General features: G+C 43.6%; 1 protein-coding gene across 10 annotated transcripts in view; it reads left to right on the top strand.

Annotated features, from left to right (window-relative positions):
- rusc2 (RUN and SH3 domain containing 2) overlaps positions 1 to 18,267 on the top strand; it is a 260,485-nt gene that overhangs the window by 198,927 nt on the left and 43,291 nt on the right. For 9 of the 10 annotated variants that reach the window (XM_085972765.1, XM_085972792.1, XM_085972742.1 and 6 more), the window contains 4 exons: positions 2,892 to 3,698; positions 5,500 to 5,691; positions 15,930 to 16,073; positions 16,759 to 16,835. In XM_085972765.1, coding sequence (XP_085828891.1) covers positions 2,892 to 3,698; positions 5,500 to 5,691; positions 15,930 to 16,073; positions 16,759 to 16,835 — 1,220 coding nt within the window. The remainder of the gene's footprint in view (positions 1 to 2,891; positions 3,699 to 5,499; positions 5,692 to 15,929; positions 16,074 to 16,758; positions 16,836 to 18,267) is intronic. The other variant, XM_085972817.1, reaches the window with a different exon arrangement.

Here is an 18,267-nt window from a genome sequence, read left to right as displayed (position 1 = left end):
TAACTCCCATGGGAGACTGGGAGATAACAACAGAAAACGCTGGAAAAACTCAGCAGGCCAGGCAGCATCCATGGAGAGAGAAACAGAGTTAACGTTTCAGGTCTGGGACCCTTCATCAGAACTGGAAAAAGCTGGAGATGTAACGGATATTAAGCAGGTGCAGAGACAGGAGGGGATGAAGGAACATACTGCGCTTTTGTAAGAGGCAGGAAAGATAAAATGTTGCAAATGGGAATGGCAAAATCATACAACATGAAAATGGGGGTAGGGGTTATAGTTTGAAATTGTTGAACTCAATGTTGAGGCCAGAAGGCTGGGAGAACCTCCAGAGAAATGCACTAAATGCCATTCTCACCTGTCTCTGAGGGTTCCACTGATTTCTTGTCAAAATTGGTAGAATTTCCAGGTCATGAATTTTCTCTTAGTAACAACACAGTTGGAATACTGTTGGTGATAAGTTTAAGTAGATATTCTTCAGGATTAAAAAAAATGGAAATGATAACATCTCGCAGCTGAGGTTGAGAGCTCTGTGCATTATATCATAGGTATAACCTGCTTCCAGTCATTCCGTAGTTCAGATTGTTGGGCCTCTGGTTTGTTGTGCCAATGCTGCATTCACATTCAGTAAATGATTATTTTCTTGCCTAAAGGACAATAAAGTATTTTAGAACATTATAAAGTCATTTTGGTCAGTTTTTATAATCGGATAGGTGCTCTGCCAGCTATCAATACAGCCATTGATATTTTTGGTGTAATATTCCAGATTATCAATTTTTTTAATTTAAAGAGGTTAATTTTCACACTGACTAATCATACTTCAATCAGGAATTATACTGCAGACTTGATATGTAAAGCACCTTTTCTTCTCTTAAATGAAAAAGATGTTGGAACGGAATAAACAGCATATAAAAGGAGGATGTCCTTGAAGAGGCATTACCCTAGGGAGAATGAAATCCACTTACTATTTTATTAACCACAAAGGCCAGTACAACGATCAATTCAAATTTATTGCTGAATAAAATTCTAACGTGTACCTGACGTGTGAAATGTTGTATTACAGCTCACTGAATGTCCTGTTGCACCTTGGCACTGGTGGCAACAGATGAAAGCATCACATCCATGCTGGTGAATTAGGTGTCTTAAGTTTTTCACACATTATGTAGACCACACTTCATGCCAAAATTTGGAATAAAAGGATTGTGTTTTATGTCCACTTTGTTAACATAACAATTTTTTTTATATTAAAAGCGTTTTTGTAACTTAACCTTTTAAAATTTTGCAATTGACATTATGCTTGAAGAATTAGAAAGAAGCCGTTCCTTTGTTCCAGCTGCAATGCTACATTAATAGTTCTGTTCTTATGAGAACAAATTCACTTATTTTTGAAAAAAAAACGTTGCCTCACTTAGCAAACCAATTTGAGAAGGCGTGCCATAATAATTTCTAATAAATGTTGCAGGCTGAATTCTGCAAATAATTTGTTGTAAGGTCATAGAAAAAAACAATATGTCACAGCTACCTATTACTGTTACACAATTTTAGATTTGTTGGAATTTATAATTGAATACTGTATTTGTGGATTAGAAAATTTATCAGACATTTTTGAGAGGAAATAGAGGGATAAATCCATGTCTTAAAGCTATTATTCAGAATTTTTCGTGAGATTTTTTGTAATCCTTTTTCTCTGAATACATGTATGTCTACCACATAAAATATGTGATTCCTATAGAGTGTGAAATGTACTCTGGCAGTGCAAAGGTGTGAGTGGAAGGTGCTATTGTTGCTGCAGGGAATAATATTAGGAACTGAACATCCCAGATAAACATTACACATTATGTAGTCCTCCTATCTGAGCCAATCACAGAATTTCAAAATGAACTGACCCAAACAATTTATGTGGAGATCATCTGCCAGCGATGTTTCCTTTCTCAGCTGAAGAAAATTATGACTCATTAGCATATAGCGTTGGCGTTGGGATCCTTTTTAGATGAGTTCCTGAGGAAATAGAAAAAACTTAACATTACAATTCAAAAATACAAAGAAACCCAATTAATGATTTGAATATATAAAAATGTGATTAGTAGTTCAATAGAAATTCATATTATCCTTAAACAAGCTCAGAGATGCCAAACACCCATAAAATGTTCTTATCGATTACTCAATCAATCATGGAAACAAAACACAACTAAACATTTTCTCTCTGGCTCGTGTGGAGCATGAACACTGGCGTAGACCAGTTGAGCCAAATGGCCTGTTTCTGTGCTGTAAATTCTATGTAATATTGGAACATTTAATTGAGAGTGGTTAGCAGCAGACCTATTTAACGCAGAGACATTTACTTATGCCACTTATTTATTTTCCTCTTCCTCTTTAATTCACCCATGCCCATTTCATCAATACCCAGATGAAACTGGACACAGACACTCTGGCCAAAACCTCTCTTGATGCCTTTCCATAGCCTACTACTAAAGATATTAGACTATTAGTAATTATTGTTTTGTTGTAGTCTGCGAGGTATTACCTGGTCGCTGCTCTCATTTTAGATTAGGAACTGTCTTTTAGATATCAACTGTAAGCAATTTAGTTCTTTTTTTAAAGTTGATTGTGCTCATGTTGAGCAGATAATGCATATAAAGATGGATAACATAATTATTTGGCATCTTCAGCATTGCCTCAAAACTCCTACTTAAAATCAGTTATGCCATGCAATTTATCGGTGCCCTCTTTTAACTTTGCTGTTTCTTTTATAATTCCTGTTAAATAATATGTTTCTAACGCAACTAATATGTTTCTAGCACTTAGGAGAAGTAATCTATCTGTCTAGCCTTTTCTATTGTTTTTGGTATTATTCATCTCTTCCCTCTGTCCTTTGTCTACTTTTGGTGTTATAGGTGGTGGAGCAGAATCCAATGCAGTTATCCGTTATAGTAAGGAACAGCGGCCTACTACGTTGCCTATTCAACCTTTTATTCTTCACCATCCATTGAGCAAGCAGCTTCCCAGAGTTCGCCCAATGCAAAACCACAGTGCATCTTCTGTCTCATATATGTACAGTATTCCAAGTAGTCAGCTGACAACAAATGAACATTCAACTGGTACATCCAGTTCTTCTGGTGGTATGGTGTCATTGGAAAATATAGCAACAGTAGGCCAGTCACAGAATGGATTCAGTACAGTTGAGAGTGAGAAACAGGGAAACTCTTTTCCCATAAACGAGTACTGTTTACGGAGACCTGTACCAGATGCAATTAGGCCGTCGCCACTGGGCAGTTACTCACCAGTGAAAGATGATGCACCCGTCTTGCAGAGTGTAGACTCGTCATCTTCTGCTGTCTCACCAGAAAGAAATTATGGTAGCCACCCTCCAAGAAGTAGATCCTGTCCTTTATCTGCTAATCTCCTTCCAATACGATCATCCCCAGCAAAAGTTGTTGCTTCACCTAACAAAAGCCACCTTCAACAGATCAGAGATGAAAGTAAGGAGGAGAGAAAGAGTCCCAAGGCAGCTCAGAAGAAAGAGCAAGGATACTTTCAAACTGCACAGAACTCCAGCTATTGTTCCCACCAAATTGTATTACCAACATCAGCTAACGTAAGAGCAAATGGTGTCAGCAGTCATCTGGACCATCAAAGGGATAACCGAGGCAGAGGTGGAAAACCAGCACTACTTAACCATGTGGTATCGGGCTTCACTGCTGGTATACGTCTGACCTTTCTTCTTAAAAATAATACAGTGGAATGGAGCTATAATCTGAAATACTTCATTGGGTTATTATCTAGCTCCAATCATAGTGTTTAAATTATTTTCCTAATGAGAAACCAAGCTAATCTTCTTTTCAGAATTTGACCCAGCAGAGTTGGTTATGACTTGTACTGCCAGGATATCAAAAGAAGTAAAACTACCTTTCTCATTCTTTTCAAAAGAAACAAAATACTGTTCTTAACTATAATGGTGTTTGATATATATCCATTTTTGGAGTTAAAACAGCAAAGAATCATAAACATTTTGGCAGCCAGGAACAAGTGCATTTTAAATGTGATTGCTTGGTTTCTCTCAAAATGGACATGGGGCAGAATGATTTAAACTAGTACTGCAGCCATATGAAATTGAGTCTCAAAATCACTGATTTTGACTTAATATTTGTTCTTCTATCTTTTCCAAGAATATTTTTGCTTAAGCAATGAATGCTAATGACTTCATTGGGGGAGGTTGGATTAATTTGGCAGACCACTAGAACAACAGAACTACATTAAGATGCAGTTATAGCGGTATGAGCGTTGGTGCATTGATTTTAATTCATTTCTCCCTGACCACTGGTTTTAGAAATTTTTCCAAGCTAGTTTTCCTCCATGATGTAAAAAAACGCAGGAAGAAAAATAAAAGAATATTAAAACCTTAAACTATAATTCTATATACTATTATTGATTTTAAAATGATTATTGATCGTGAAATTCCTTCTTTTGAAAAGCCTTTCTATGAAGCAGAACAAGTTAATTTTGAATTTGAAAGCATTAATTTCTCAATTGGATTGTCATGATTTCTTGTTGCTCAGATCTGCTAACCTACAGCCATTCTTAACCAAGCATTGTACTTTGGAGACAGCTTATCCATTTTGCCCCACTTTATTGATTTATTAGGCTGCATTGCTAGTGGTCAGAGAAGTTACTGGCTTAGATTTCACCCCCATTCATCCACAAACTATTGCTGAAAGAAGCAAGGGCCCCGATCTAGACGGGGCGGGTCTCGTCGGGGGTGGGGGGGGCCGAGGTGGGATGAGTGTCGGTCGGGAAACCTAGACGTTCAGGTTTCCCCGCCTGCTGTGGAGTTTTGACATTAGCATTAGCACATTACATCTATCACATTCTCATTTGTAGGGTGAGACTGCCTAGCTCACAGAAATCTTCATGGACTCATCCATGTTTCATGTTTTGAGTTGAAACAGGCATTCCAACCTGTTTGCTATAAAGCAATGACCTTTTCGCTAGATACTGACAGAGGTATTCCTAGTTACTGATGGCAATTGTAGCTTACTTATCTGCAGAAGTTTCATTGGCATCAAAATTTGGAAGGGATCACATTTCTCATGGAAGAAAAGAGGAAATCCAAAGTAAAAATATATGTGGATAAAAATAAATTCTTATGTTACGAGGCACACGTCATTTTCCAGTCATTGGAAGAAGATCTTTCAAAAAAAGGTACCTAAAAAGGGGGAGCAGGAAGTAAAATTAGGATGTTTCAAATCTCATACCTCTGTAACTGCATAAATAATGTTACTAGTGTATGCATAACTCGAGCTCGGGAAGCTGATTATTCTACAAACCATAACAACTTATTCTTATTATGTTGGCTGATGTAATTGAGGGACATATTAGTTTAGTGCAAAGGTCTTGTATTAGAGAAAGGCTCTTTTGAATATTACTTAAGCATTCTGGAATGTACATTTTAATTCACTAAATCTCTCTTGCTCTTCTATGTTTTTCATCTACTATGCATTCTAGCTAATCACCTTTCACCTCTGACATTGAAATGGAGGGAATATCGCAGAAGAAATCCCCTTGGTCATGACCGTATAACAGGATTTGGCTGTAATTTGGAGCCTAAACAGTCAGGTCCTGAGTTGACCAAGAAGAATGCCCATCTGGAATTTTCTGGCACAAGTGGTGTTAACCATATTCGCTCAAGGCTATATGGTGCAGTTCTGTTTTGTGCTTTCAGAATATGTAACAATATAGTTTGTAAAATTTGATATTTATTTATAGCTCTGTCCCAGTACCTTTGCTTAATACTTTTTTATACTATTTTTCTTTCTGCCTACTACTTTATCTGTTCAAACAATATTTTTGGAAAGTAGTTTAATTCAATGTGTACATATTAACATTGCTTCATGATAATGATTTTAGAACCGGAGAAAGAAATATTTTTTAAATGTTTGAGGGATTGTTAAGACTATATTACTGCTGGTTTGGGTGTTGATGCAAATGGCATTTTGGTAAGAGTTACTGCTTGTTTTAAGTTCTGTAAGATGTAACCCAGTAGTAGTAGCCTCACTCATAATAGGAACAGTGTCAACCTAGGCAGATCAGTGGCCCAATAAACAGATGTACCAACATGCTACTTAGGACATAGATTCATGGTCATGATTCCTCAAACATGCAATTTCCTGAGTGGAGGCAAGAAGACAGATAGTTCCACAAGGAGATGAAGATAATTATCAAGCAAGTCACCCTTGGCAGTTTCCATGTTTCTCCAAGTCCTCGGTTACAAACTGACAATGATGAATGTCCTGGAAAAAGATACCCATGTTATCTCTCAACCAAAGAATAATTTAGGGAGAGGGAATACGTATGACTGTTAATACCCAAGTCCTCAAGGAACTGGTCACAGCAAGCAGAAAATCTTTGGATATTAACTACTGTTGTACAATACAGTCCCCACTACTTATACCAGCCACGCTTATCGCGGGCAGCCGCCAGGACCATTGAATTCGATTACAAAGGTTTTGCTTATAACACATTAAGCACATTTCGGGCCATTGCAGATCTAACTGTGGTTATTGCTGTTGTGATATTGGAGTATGTGGTCAGAGACAAGATATGGGAGATGGAAGCTTTGTCATTAAATATTAATAATCTGCCCTTTATCACCTCTTTTACATTGTATGTTTCACAGGGTCGGCACTCTTACAGCTCAGGAAAATACTACAAATAGCTTCCATTTACTGCTACAGTAAAGCCATTTACAAGCATGGTTGCAATTCGATTTAAACAATGAGGAAAAACTGATATTCTGGAAAGAAAACAAAGAAGCATTTTTAATTAAAAAGAATATTCAACAGTGAAAATTTCAGTAATTTCTGAGTGACTCTGCTTATAGAAACATAGAAGATAGGAGCAGGAGTAGGCCATTCGGCCCCTCGAGTCTGCTCCGCCATTTAATGAGATCATGGCTGATCATCCAAATTCAGCACCCTGTCCCTGCCTTGTCCCCATATCCCTTGGTCCCTTTAGCCTTAAGAAATATATCTAACTCCTTTTTGAATATATTTAATGAATTGGCCTCAACTGCCTTGTGTGGTAGAGAGCTCCACAGGTTCACCACTCTCTGGGTGAAGAAATTCCTCCTCATCTCAGTCCTAAATGGCATCTCTGGGCGGTTATTTGCATCCTCCTTTGTGAAGACAGAACCAAAACATGTATTTAATTGGTCTGCCATTTCTTTGTTCCCCATTATAAATTCCCCTGATTCTGCCTCAGTCTGTCTAGTCCTGTTAGAATTTTATAAGTTTCAATGAAATTCCCTCTCATTCTTCTAAAACTCTAGTGAATATAAACCAAATCGACCCAGTCTCTCCTCATATGTCATTCCTGCCTTCCCAGGTATCAGTCTGGTGAATCTTCGCTGCACTCTCTCCATGGCAAGAACATCCTTTCTCAGATAAGGTGACCATAACTGCACACAATACTCAAGGTGTGGTCTCACCAAGGCCCTGTACAACTGCAGCAAGACATCCTGGTACTTGAATCCTCTCGCTATGAAGGTCAACATACCATTTGCCTTCTTAACCGCCTTCTGCACCTGCATGCTTACCTTCAGCGATTGGTGCACAAGGACACCCAGGTCTCGTTGCACTTCCCCTTCTCCCAATCTATTGCTGTTCAGATAATAATCTGCCTTCCTCTTTTTGCCACCAAAATGGATAACCTCGCATTTATCCACATTGGGCAGGAGCATGGCAAATGCAGTATAATCAGCCAACCTGTCCAAATCATACTGGAGTTTCGCTGCATCCTCCTCACAGAACACATGCCCACCCAGCTTTGTGTCGTCTGCAAACTTGGAGATATTACATCTAGTTCCCTCGTCTATATCATTTATATATATAATTGTGAATAGCTGGGGTCCTAGCACTGATCCCTGCGGTACCCCACTAGTCACTGCCTGCCACTCGGAAAAAGACCCGTTTATTGCAACTCTTTGCTTCCTGTCTGCCAACCAGTTCTCTATCCAAGACAGTACCTCACCCACAATCCCATGTGCTTTAACTTTGCAAGCTAATCTCTTATGCGGGACCTTATCGAAAGCCTTCTGAAAGTCCAAATACACCACATCCACTGGTTCTCCCTTTTCTATTCTACCAGTTACATCCTCAAAAAATTCCAGTATATTTTCCCACTACCGATGTCAAGCTTACCGGTCTATAATTCCCCATTTTCTCTCTACCACCCTTTTTGAATGGTGGGGTTACATTAGCTACCCTCCAATCCATGGGAACTGTTCCAGAGTCTATAGAATTTTGGAAGATGACCAGCAATGCATCTACTATTTCTAGGGCCACTTCCTTAACTACCGTAGGATGTAGATTATCAGGCCCTGGGGACTTATTGGCCTTCAATCCCATCAATTTCCCTAACACCATTTCCCTACAAATACTGATTTCATTCAATTCCTCCCTCTCATTAGACCCTATGTTCCCCGACATCTCTGGGTGGTTATTTGCATCCTTTGTGAAGACAGCACCAAAACATGTATTTAATTGGTCTGCCATTTCTTTGTTCCCCATTATAAATTCCCCTGATTCTGACTGCAAGGGACCTACGCTTGACTTCACCAATCTTTTTCTCTTGACATATCTATAGAAGCTTTTACAGTCAGTTTTTATGTTCCCTGCAAGCTTACTCTCAATCTATTTTCCCCCTCTTAATTAATCCCTTTGTCCTCCTTTGCTGAATCCTAAACTGCTCCCAATCCTCAGGTTTGCTGCTTTTTATGGCCAAATTATATGTCCTCTCCTTGGATCTTATGCTATCCCAAGTTTCCCTTGTTAGCCACGGTTGAGTCACCTTTTTTGTTTTATTTTTATGCAAAACAGGGATGAACAAATTCTGTAGTTCACCCATGCGATCTTTAAATGTTTGCTATTGCCTATCCACCATCAACCCTTTAAGTAACGTTCCCCAATCCATCCTAGCCAACTCGTGCCTCATACCATTGTAGTTTCCTTTATTTAAATTCAGGACCCTAGCCTCTGAGTCAAATACTTCACTCACCATTTTAATGAAGAATTCTATCATATTATGATCGCTCTTCCCCAAGGGGCCTCGCACAACAAGATTGCTAATTCTTTCTCATTACATAATACCCAGTCTAAGATGGTCTGATCTCTAGTTGGTTCTTCGACATATTGGTCCAGGAAACCATCCTGTATACACTCTAGTAATTCCTCCTCCACAGTATTGTTACTAATTTGGTTAGCCCAACCTATATGTAGATTAAAGTCACCCATGATAACTGCTGTGCCCTTATTGCACGCATCTCTCATTTCCCATTTATTGCCATCCCCAACCTCAGCATTAGTGTTTGGGGGTCTGTATACAACTCCCACTAACGTTTTCTGCCCCTTGGTATTTCTCAGCTCTGCCCATACAGATTCCACATCATCAGAGCTAATATCCTTCCTTACTATTGTGTTAATCTCTTTAACCAGCAATGCTACCCCACCTCCTTTTCCCTTTTTCCTGTCCTTCCTGAATATTGAATAACCCTGGATGCTGAATTCCCAGTCTTGGTCACCCCGGAGCCATGTCTCCGTAATCCCAATTATATCATATCCGTTTACATCTATTTGCGCAGCTAATTCATCCACTTTATTAAAAATGCTCCTCGCATTAAGACACAAAGCATTCAGGCTTGATTTTTCAACACTCTTAGGCCTAGAAATTCAGTATCGCCACGTTTGGGGTGCTATAGTCGAGCGTGGGCTAAATTTAGCGCCCGGTGCAACTTAGCGCCACCTTCAGCGAAATTGAGTTGCTTCGCCCCAAGAGGTTCTTGCTGTGCTAAAGCAGGCGCTGCACGACCATCCTAAGGCGCTAAGCCGGAGAGGCGAGGCGCTACCACCGAGGGTGGGCGCAGCGCAGGTGCGGCCAGTTAGCGATTGCAGGCAGACACGTTGGCACCGGTCACCTCTTAAAGGGGGAGGGTCGATTTGGCTTGCAGCCACACCCTGCACATTGGAGCCCTGATTCTCGGCCTGGACAGACCTGCTGCGCCATCGTTACGCCTACGACTATTTAGAGGGCCAGGGAGTGAGCGCAGCGCTTCAGTGAGGGGGCCCTGAAGGTGCTGGTTGGCGCAGTGGAGTGCAGGCGACCTATCCTCTTTCCGGACTGTGGCAGGAGGCCGCTGCCCAACGAATATCGAAAAGCTTGGAAGGAGGTGGCACACAGACTGACCTCCAGCAGCATGGTACCTAGGACCCCTGTGCAATGCAGAAAGAAGTTCAACAACCTCACTCGGGTTGTCAGGGTGAGTACCCTTTCCAGTATCCTCTTCATCCCTGCATGTGCACCTCACTTTATGGCCAAAGGGTCCTGAAAGCCCCAATGCCCAGCCCTCATCCAACACCTATGGGCCTCTCATGAAAATCACATGCCCATTCAGCACTTTACACACTGTAAGGGCTATTCGACCATGGGAGGCAGTGCAGCCAAGATCAGGGCTTGACACAGTAAGGGCTATTCGACCATGGGAGGCAGTGCAGCCAAGATCAGGGCTGCACACTGTACTCAGAGCCTGTCCTTTCTCTTGCAGGGCAAGCTGGCCCACAATAGGAGGTAGCAGCAACGGACCGGGGGAGGCTGTCCTGACCTTAAAGACCTCAGCGATCTGGAGCAGCGAGTGGAATGGATTAAGGCAGGCCGGCTGATTGGCTCCATCGCCACTGGAGATGCCGACCCCGTTCTGGATAGCAATGATAAGGTCATCACCTTTTTGACCTCTCTCCACTTGTGCCTCACACCAGCATCCTTTGCGACTATCGAACCAATGCAGTGCATTGCAGCACTCATGCCTCCCTTGCTGCTGCCCTGTCCTCACGCTAAAGCAACTCTTGTACCTCCCTGCTTTCAGATGCTGATTCGCGAGGTGAGGAGGCGGGCCCTCAAGCTGCCACTGTGAGTGAATTGGAAGGCGAGGAGGAGGAAGAGGAAGCCGGAACATCAGTGCCACCCTCAGCCGAGGCAGCCCGTGGCCATAATGGGGACACGTCTTCCCTTGAGGGGAGCAGGGGGGAAGAGTCTGAGGAGGGTGAAGTTCCGGGGCCCAGCGGGCTGCAGCAACACGGGGGGGGCGGGTAGGGAAGCTCGGCGGCTTTCTCCCCGGAGGGAGAGTGTGGCCTCCAGTCCTGCTACAGTAAGCGCAGAGGAGGTGCGGGCTCCTTGCTGAAATGGGCGCCCAGGCGGAGCGCAGGCACACTGAGCTCATGGCTGCAGTGGCAAGGATGCCTGACTCCATAGAGTCACTGGCAAGGAGTGTACAGGAATTCAGGGCAGCACAGGCAAGGAGTCTGCAGGACTTCGGTGCAGCACAGGCGGCTTCCAGCCAAGTGCTTAATTGTGCCATGCGGTCACTGGCTGGTCTGATGCAGACACAGATCAGGGCCACACGAGCACTAACTGCTGCCACCCTTGCTGGATCGAGCAGGATTCGCCGGGGCCCTCGCCGCGCCGCAGCAGGCCAGCAGTCTGTGCTTCAGGAGATTGCTGCGCATGGTTCAGTGCTGCCCCGTGCGAGTGCCAGTGTCTCGTCCGACCAGGGAATGCCTGTGCTCTGTCAGGTTGGCAGCATTCCTGCTGCCAGCACTGTCACTCCTTCACTGCAGCTGCCACCACCCGTAGGACAGACTGCTGCCGCCCAAGCAGAGTTGGAGCAGTCAGCAGCCGGGCCCTCCAGGCTCAGAGCTGGTCCAGGCCGTCCCCCAAGGGCATCTACCGACTCACTATCTGACCGTCAGCAGCCTTCCCCCAGCCTTGCTGCAGCCACTGGGGTCCCATTGCGGAGGAGCTGCAGGGCGGAAAGGGGCCAATCTCGCAAGCGAGGCAGACCACCCTCGCAGGCCAAAAGGTAGGAGGTGTGGCAAAATGCTGTGGTTTTTTTTTGTGAAGGCCGAGGATCATGGTCATTTTTGTTTATCTCTTTTGTTCATTGTCTCCAGGTTGTGAGAGCCAGTTATGTGTCTGACTGTTTTTTGGGGGGTTTCTCTGTATTTGTTTGCCATGCGGGAAGGGCACAGAGTTTGTTAAATAAATAATTGTCTTTATTCAGATTGTGCATGTTTGCACTTTGAACTATTTGTTGCCTTGACCGGCTCAGGGTTTGCGGAGCGGGTCCATTCATGTTCTTTCAATGGCACAAGCCATTCCCTGAGAGGGGGCCTAGAACCAACTTGCAATAAGCCGCTGACGGACAGCCCTTGCACTTTGTGCCTCCCTCCCATCTTGGTGCTCCTCCTCCTCCTCCTCCTCTGGTGGTCCTCCAATGTCTGCTGGCAGTGGCTGAGTCCTGAGGATAGCCAGGTTGTGCAGCATGCAGCACACTACAACGAAATGGGAGACTCGCTCAGGCGAGTACTGAAGGGCTCCCCCGGAATGGTCCAGACAGCGGAACCGTTGCTTTAGCACGCCGATTGTGTGCTCAATGATGTTCCTGGTTGCTTGATGGCTGTCATTGTATCGCTCTTCAGCAGGGGTGCTGGGCGCACAGAGCGGGGTCATCAGCCAGGTGCACAAAGCATAGCCCTTGTCCCCGAGAAGCCAGCCTCCTGGGTGAGCCGGGGCTTCGAAAAGGTCTGCCACAGAAGTCTGGCGCAGGATGAAGGCGTCGTAGCTGCTGCCTGGAAAGCGGGCATTGACAGCTAGTATCAGCTGCCTGTGGTCACACACCAACTGCACGTTCAACGAATGGAACCCCTTCCGGTTGCGGTAATCCTCGGCATTCTTTAGAGGCGCCCGCAAAGCCACATGCGTGCAGTCAATGGCGCCCTGGACCATGGGGAAGCCCGCTATTCTTGCAAATCCCATTGCGCACTCCTGCTGCTTGTCCAGGGTCATGGGGTAGGAAATGTACTGACGTCTCCTTTTGAAGAGGGCATTCATGACTTGGTGGATGCAGCAATGCACCGTGAACTGGGAGACATTGGCAATGTCCCCAGTAGCCGATTGGAAGGAGCCGGTGGCATTGAAGTTGAGAGCCACTGTCACCTTCACTGCCACCGACAGAGACGTCCTGCTCCTCAGCTGAGGCTGCAGATCTCTCTGAAGCAGGTGGCAGATCTCAGTGACCACCTCCCTTCTGAATCAAAGCCTCTGAATGCACTGCTCCTCAGACATGTTGAGGTAGGAGAACTACTGGTGGTATACCCTGGGAGGATAAGACCTCCTGTGCTGACGCCTGTTGGCCCTCCTCCATCTGGCCATGATTGGCACTCTCTCTCGGCGTCTCTGAGCCCTCTCAATGCAATGGAGAAACCCAACGTTTCCACCCATTGCAGCCCCCATTATATGTGGCCACTCAAGGCTATGTCACTGAGAAATCAATCCAACTGCAAAGCTCTGGGCTGAAGCCAGAAGTACCTGTGCGAGCGCTGAGTCAAAGCAGAAAGCTCTCTCCCTTTGTCTCTCTGCAAATCACTCTCTCTCACACAAGAGGAGTGGTCCAAAATGGCTACCACTAAGAAGGCAGGAAGATACCCCTTTAAATAGCGCCCCCCCAGCCCCACAGCAACTGGGAACCGTTCCACTCAACCAGTCGCTGGGAGCGCCAGGCGGAAAGAAGGGGGGCGCCACTGAAGTTCCGGTTCGGGGCGCACCAAGGGCGTTGCACCATGAAATGACATCAGGATCTGCGCACGCAGCTGAGTGGGCATTGCGGTTTTGCACTGCCGCTAAATGTCCACGCAAGTTTGCAAGAGGCACAGATTGCGCTGCGCCAGGGCGGTAGCCGCTTCGCGCCCCACTTATCGCCCTCTTAAGGCGCTAGCGGCTGGCGCTACCAACTGAATTTCTAGGCCTTAGTCCTTTTAGGATTATTATTTAATGTGGCCCTGTTTGATTTACACCCTTGCTTTCTCTGCCTTCCACTTTTGCTTTTCTCCTTCCTGTCTTTTGTTTCTATCCTTGCTTCCCTTTCCTCTGTCTCCCTGCACAGGTTCCCAACCCCCTGCCATTTTAGTTTAAACCCTCCCCAACAGCACTAGTAAACACTCCCCCCTAGGACATCGGTTCCGGTCCCACCCAGGTGCAAACCGTCCAGTTTGTACTGGTCCCACCTCCCCCAGAACCGGTTCCAATGTCCCAGGAATTTGAATCCCTCCCCCTTGCACCATTCCTCTAGCTACGTATTCATCTGAAATATCCTTCTAGTTCTACTCTGACTAGCATGTGGCACTGGTAGCAATCCTGAGATTACTACCTTTGAGGTCCTATTTTTTAATTTACCTCCTAACTCCCTATATTCAGCTTTTAGGACCTCATCCTGTTTTTTACCTATATCATTGGTACCTATATGCACCATGACAACTGGCTGTTCATCCTCCCCCCTCCAGAATGCCCTGCAGCCGCCCTGAGACTCCCTTGACCCTTGCACCAGGGAGGCAACATACCATCCTGGAGTCTCGTTTGCGGCCGCAGAAACGCCTATCTATTCCCCTTACAATATGCAATTTTTGTACTAAATTGATTAGTTCAAAGTACTATAACAAAAACATGCAACACGTACTCCAAAGTGTTCTTTCTCTCAATTTACCATCAACTTCTTATAGCGGGCAAATCACGTTAACACCAACACAACAACTATAAGTAGTGGGGATTGTACAACATCAGATTCTAATAAATAGCTTTATTGCTGGCATCAGTTTACAAATATACAAAAAAGCATAAGTAAAGACCAGATGCTCCACTGAGCCTGTTCCATCCTGGCATGCTGTCACCTCTGCAGACTATGGCCCCCATTTTCCCCATGTAGTGTCCTAGGTGAGGCAAAGAACCTTAGTCCAGTTTAATTCCTCAACAATCCCTGAAGCAATCAGGCAAGCTCCAGGAGACCACAGTGTCAACCCCCAATGGCCCACATAACTTCCACATGTAGATATGTTGGCCAATCTCAGGAACTCGTCCTTTTAAATGCTTGCAGTGAATCTGCACTCGCTGCATGTGCCGGCAACTTATTCCAGAGGTCTGCGAAGAAAGGAGCATCTCCTAGCATGTAACTTAGTTCTATGCTTTTGAAACTTATATTTATGTCTCCTGGTCCTCCCTAAACTATCCAGCTCAAGTAGCTATCCACTTAGATCGAGTCCATTTCTTTCATTATTTTAAAGACCTCAATTAAAATCTCCTCGAGGTCTACAGTTTTCTACATGACAAAGCACTAGCTATCTTAATCTATGATGATAGCTCGGGGCGATTAATCTAGTGGCCCTTCTCTGAACCTTTTTCAGGGCTTCTTTATTTCCTGTTGTGTGAGGAGACTAGGACTGGATACTAATACTGAAAGGATAGAATTTCTAGATTATTTAATTGTCCTGGCAATATTTGTTTTTACAATAGCTTTGTGGCATTGGCCATGGACCTTCAACAACTTGTGCACTATTAACCCCAGGTCCTTCTTCCACTCAGCAATCTTAAGCAGACAACCCTGCATGGTATCAACGTGATTGGCGTTGCCCCTACCCAAGTGCATCACACTGTATTTATCTGTATTAAAAGACATCTGCCAGATATGGGCCTATTCATTTATCACATCTAGATCCACCTGTAATGTATTTTTAGCACCCCACATAACCTTGCAGGTAGTTTCCCCAACGCCTTCATCCAGATCATTGATAAAAATGAAGAGCCACAGTCCTAACACAGAAATATCTTGAGTATGAAACTTTCCAATGCTGCTGAGTTCAATTGGACATTGCATGTCACTTAAATCTGTGGGTAAAATAGGGTACACAGGATATCAGTGAATTCTTGGATTGTGGTGGGTGGAGGGGCAGGGAGAGATTGAGTTTGGTTGGAGAACGTTTTACAAAGTATGTTATTTGTCTAAAAAAATTGAATTTAAGTTAGCTATGGTTTACATAATATGGTCTCCCTTATTGTAGGCCAATCTGTAAAGCAACTTCAGAACTATTACAGTGATTTCTTTCCGGATTATTTTTCACTGGCTGAGAAACCCCCTGCTGAGTTCTGTTTATCACCTGATGGAACCACCGAAAATATCTCCATAGACTTGCTACAGAAAAAGGGTAAAAGTCAGCTTTTGATATCAGCAATATTGCATGCACATTATTGAAAGTAGCCAAGCTGGGGATATGCACAACTGTTTTAAATTTAATATTTTTAAGGTATAGCACATTTCAAATATATTTATTAATATGTAGAACTCTCTTTTTTGACCAGATTCCAAAAATTAGCATGTTAAGCATTTTGTGTTTGCTGAGTTGCACTGATATTAGGGCTATCATTTCTACACAACTCATGTGTGAAAATGAATGTAATTTTTAATACATTTTCAATAATTTGGTCGCAAGCTAAATTATATGCCAAGCATTGTCAACTATAATCTGTAAAGAAATTCAGCTTGTATATTTTAGGCCAATAGGCTGAAGCCTTCCTCCTTGCAGTACATTTTAAGTGAATGACACCACTGGCAGCCCAAATATTTTATGTGGGTACTGTGCAAGGAAACAGATTACCACAAATTAAATTGTATAGATTGAAAAATTCTAAAGTTGGAGGATTGTGAGATCTGTAGTATTTAATACTTGTATGCCATTTGTCACATGAGACTTTCTGTTCCAATGGTTATTACAAGTGAGTTTTTCAAAGGAGGTGTATTGAAACGAATTTCAGTTTTTAAAAAAAGCAATACAAGAGCTTGGCAATATGAAATCCACTGCATTACTCATATACTTTTTTTTGTTATGATAGGTCTTGTTAAGGCTGTGAATACTGCTGTTGATCTAATTGTTGCACACTTTGGAACAAGTAGAGATCCAGGTGTAAAGGTAAGATGTATGTACTAATGGCTTAATGTGTCTATGATCTGATTTGGTTTAGGTATTAACATGTTCCTATGCCATTTTGTAATTTGTTTAAACGAAAATTGGGGGGAAAAAAGTAACACAGCGGTGTTTTATCTCTTCCGCCAACAATTTGTTTTCAACTTTTCAACTTTTTCTGGTTTGTTACAGTCAAGTGATTGTTTGCTGCAGTGAATCAGCCAAATCTTTATTGTTGCTGAAGAGAATCAGCACATTGTTTGCACCCGCAATCTCTGATTGTTTGTTTGTAATTAGGGTAAATTTTCATTGGTTACATATGGTGCGTGGAGCATCACTAGTAGCGTGTGTGGGTCAGAATATTAGTTCTTTTAGGTCTTTGACCTTTCATGCTTCCTCTTGTGCACTATTTCCTAATAGCCATTTTTGCCAGCAAAACCGAGTCCTTTGCTGTGGGCCTGTGGAACCCTTGGGAAATTATGTAAATTAGATCCAAACTGGATTTGACCAGATAGACCCTGCTGTGAGGATTGGGCAGGTTAGCGACGAAATGAAGGATCATGACGAATGGAGACTCCAAATGTGCCTGCTCCAGTGCCTTCCCCAGCTCCTGGGGCACAAGGAGCAAGTGCCATCTCCTCGTAGGTGGTCAGCTGCTGCAGGAGGACTGGCCTTGTCCTGCTCTCAGTCACTGCCCATGACTGTGGCCATTCTTGACCTGTAAACGAGCACGTTGATAAATGTTAGTTTGTGAATGAATGATGGACACAGCACCCCTATACATTGAGCACTTCCCTTGTTTGCCCAAACCCCTTTCAATAATTTGCTTGTTTCTCTTCCTGCCAATTCTCTTATCTGAATGACCTCTGAAGAGCTCTGTGCGTGTCAACGTGCCATTCTACTTATGTACAGTGAATGTGTAGCGCCATACAGTGTGGAAACTTAACAGCTGTTTATGCAGAAAGTCCAGCAAATGGACAGTTACATTGGGGCAATGCTTTTATGAAGGACGAATATACGTGTATGCTTCAGTGAGTACACTGACCTTGGCACTTCTTCTGATGCCACAGAATCTGACCTGGAATACAGCATTAACATGTTGTACTGTCTCCTCTCAAGCAGCTTGAGCCTCTTTTTCTCAGGAGGAGGCCTTCTGCCCTGAAAGGGAAATCCACCTTGGCCTCACATTCCTCATTAGCACCCTCAAAACACTGGGATTGATGCTTGCATTGCCTCCATGGACATCTGCTCAATTACTCTAACCAGTGTGCGACAGTTCCAAGAGTCCACAGAAATTAAGTCTGCGCATGCCCATGAAGGTTCTGTCAGCTCCAAATTCCAGGTAAATGGTTAAGGCTCAGCAGCTGCCCTTCAAAATGTGTTGCTTGGCCCAATTGTCCTATTGGCAGGAAAAGTCAATGAAGCCCGATGCCATGTG

This window comes from Somniosus microcephalus, chromosome 2, assembly GCF_052327205.1.
Source record: "Somniosus microcephalus isolate GS21.2 chromosome 2, FLI_Smic_1.0, whole genome shotgun sequence".
NCBI classification, from domain to species: domain Eukaryota; kingdom Metazoa; phylum Chordata; class Chondrichthyes; order Squaliformes; family Somniosidae; genus Somniosus; species Somniosus microcephalus.
The sequence above is the reverse complement of the archived record's forward strand: the minus strand, read 5'-3'. Positions and strand labels throughout refer to the sequence as shown.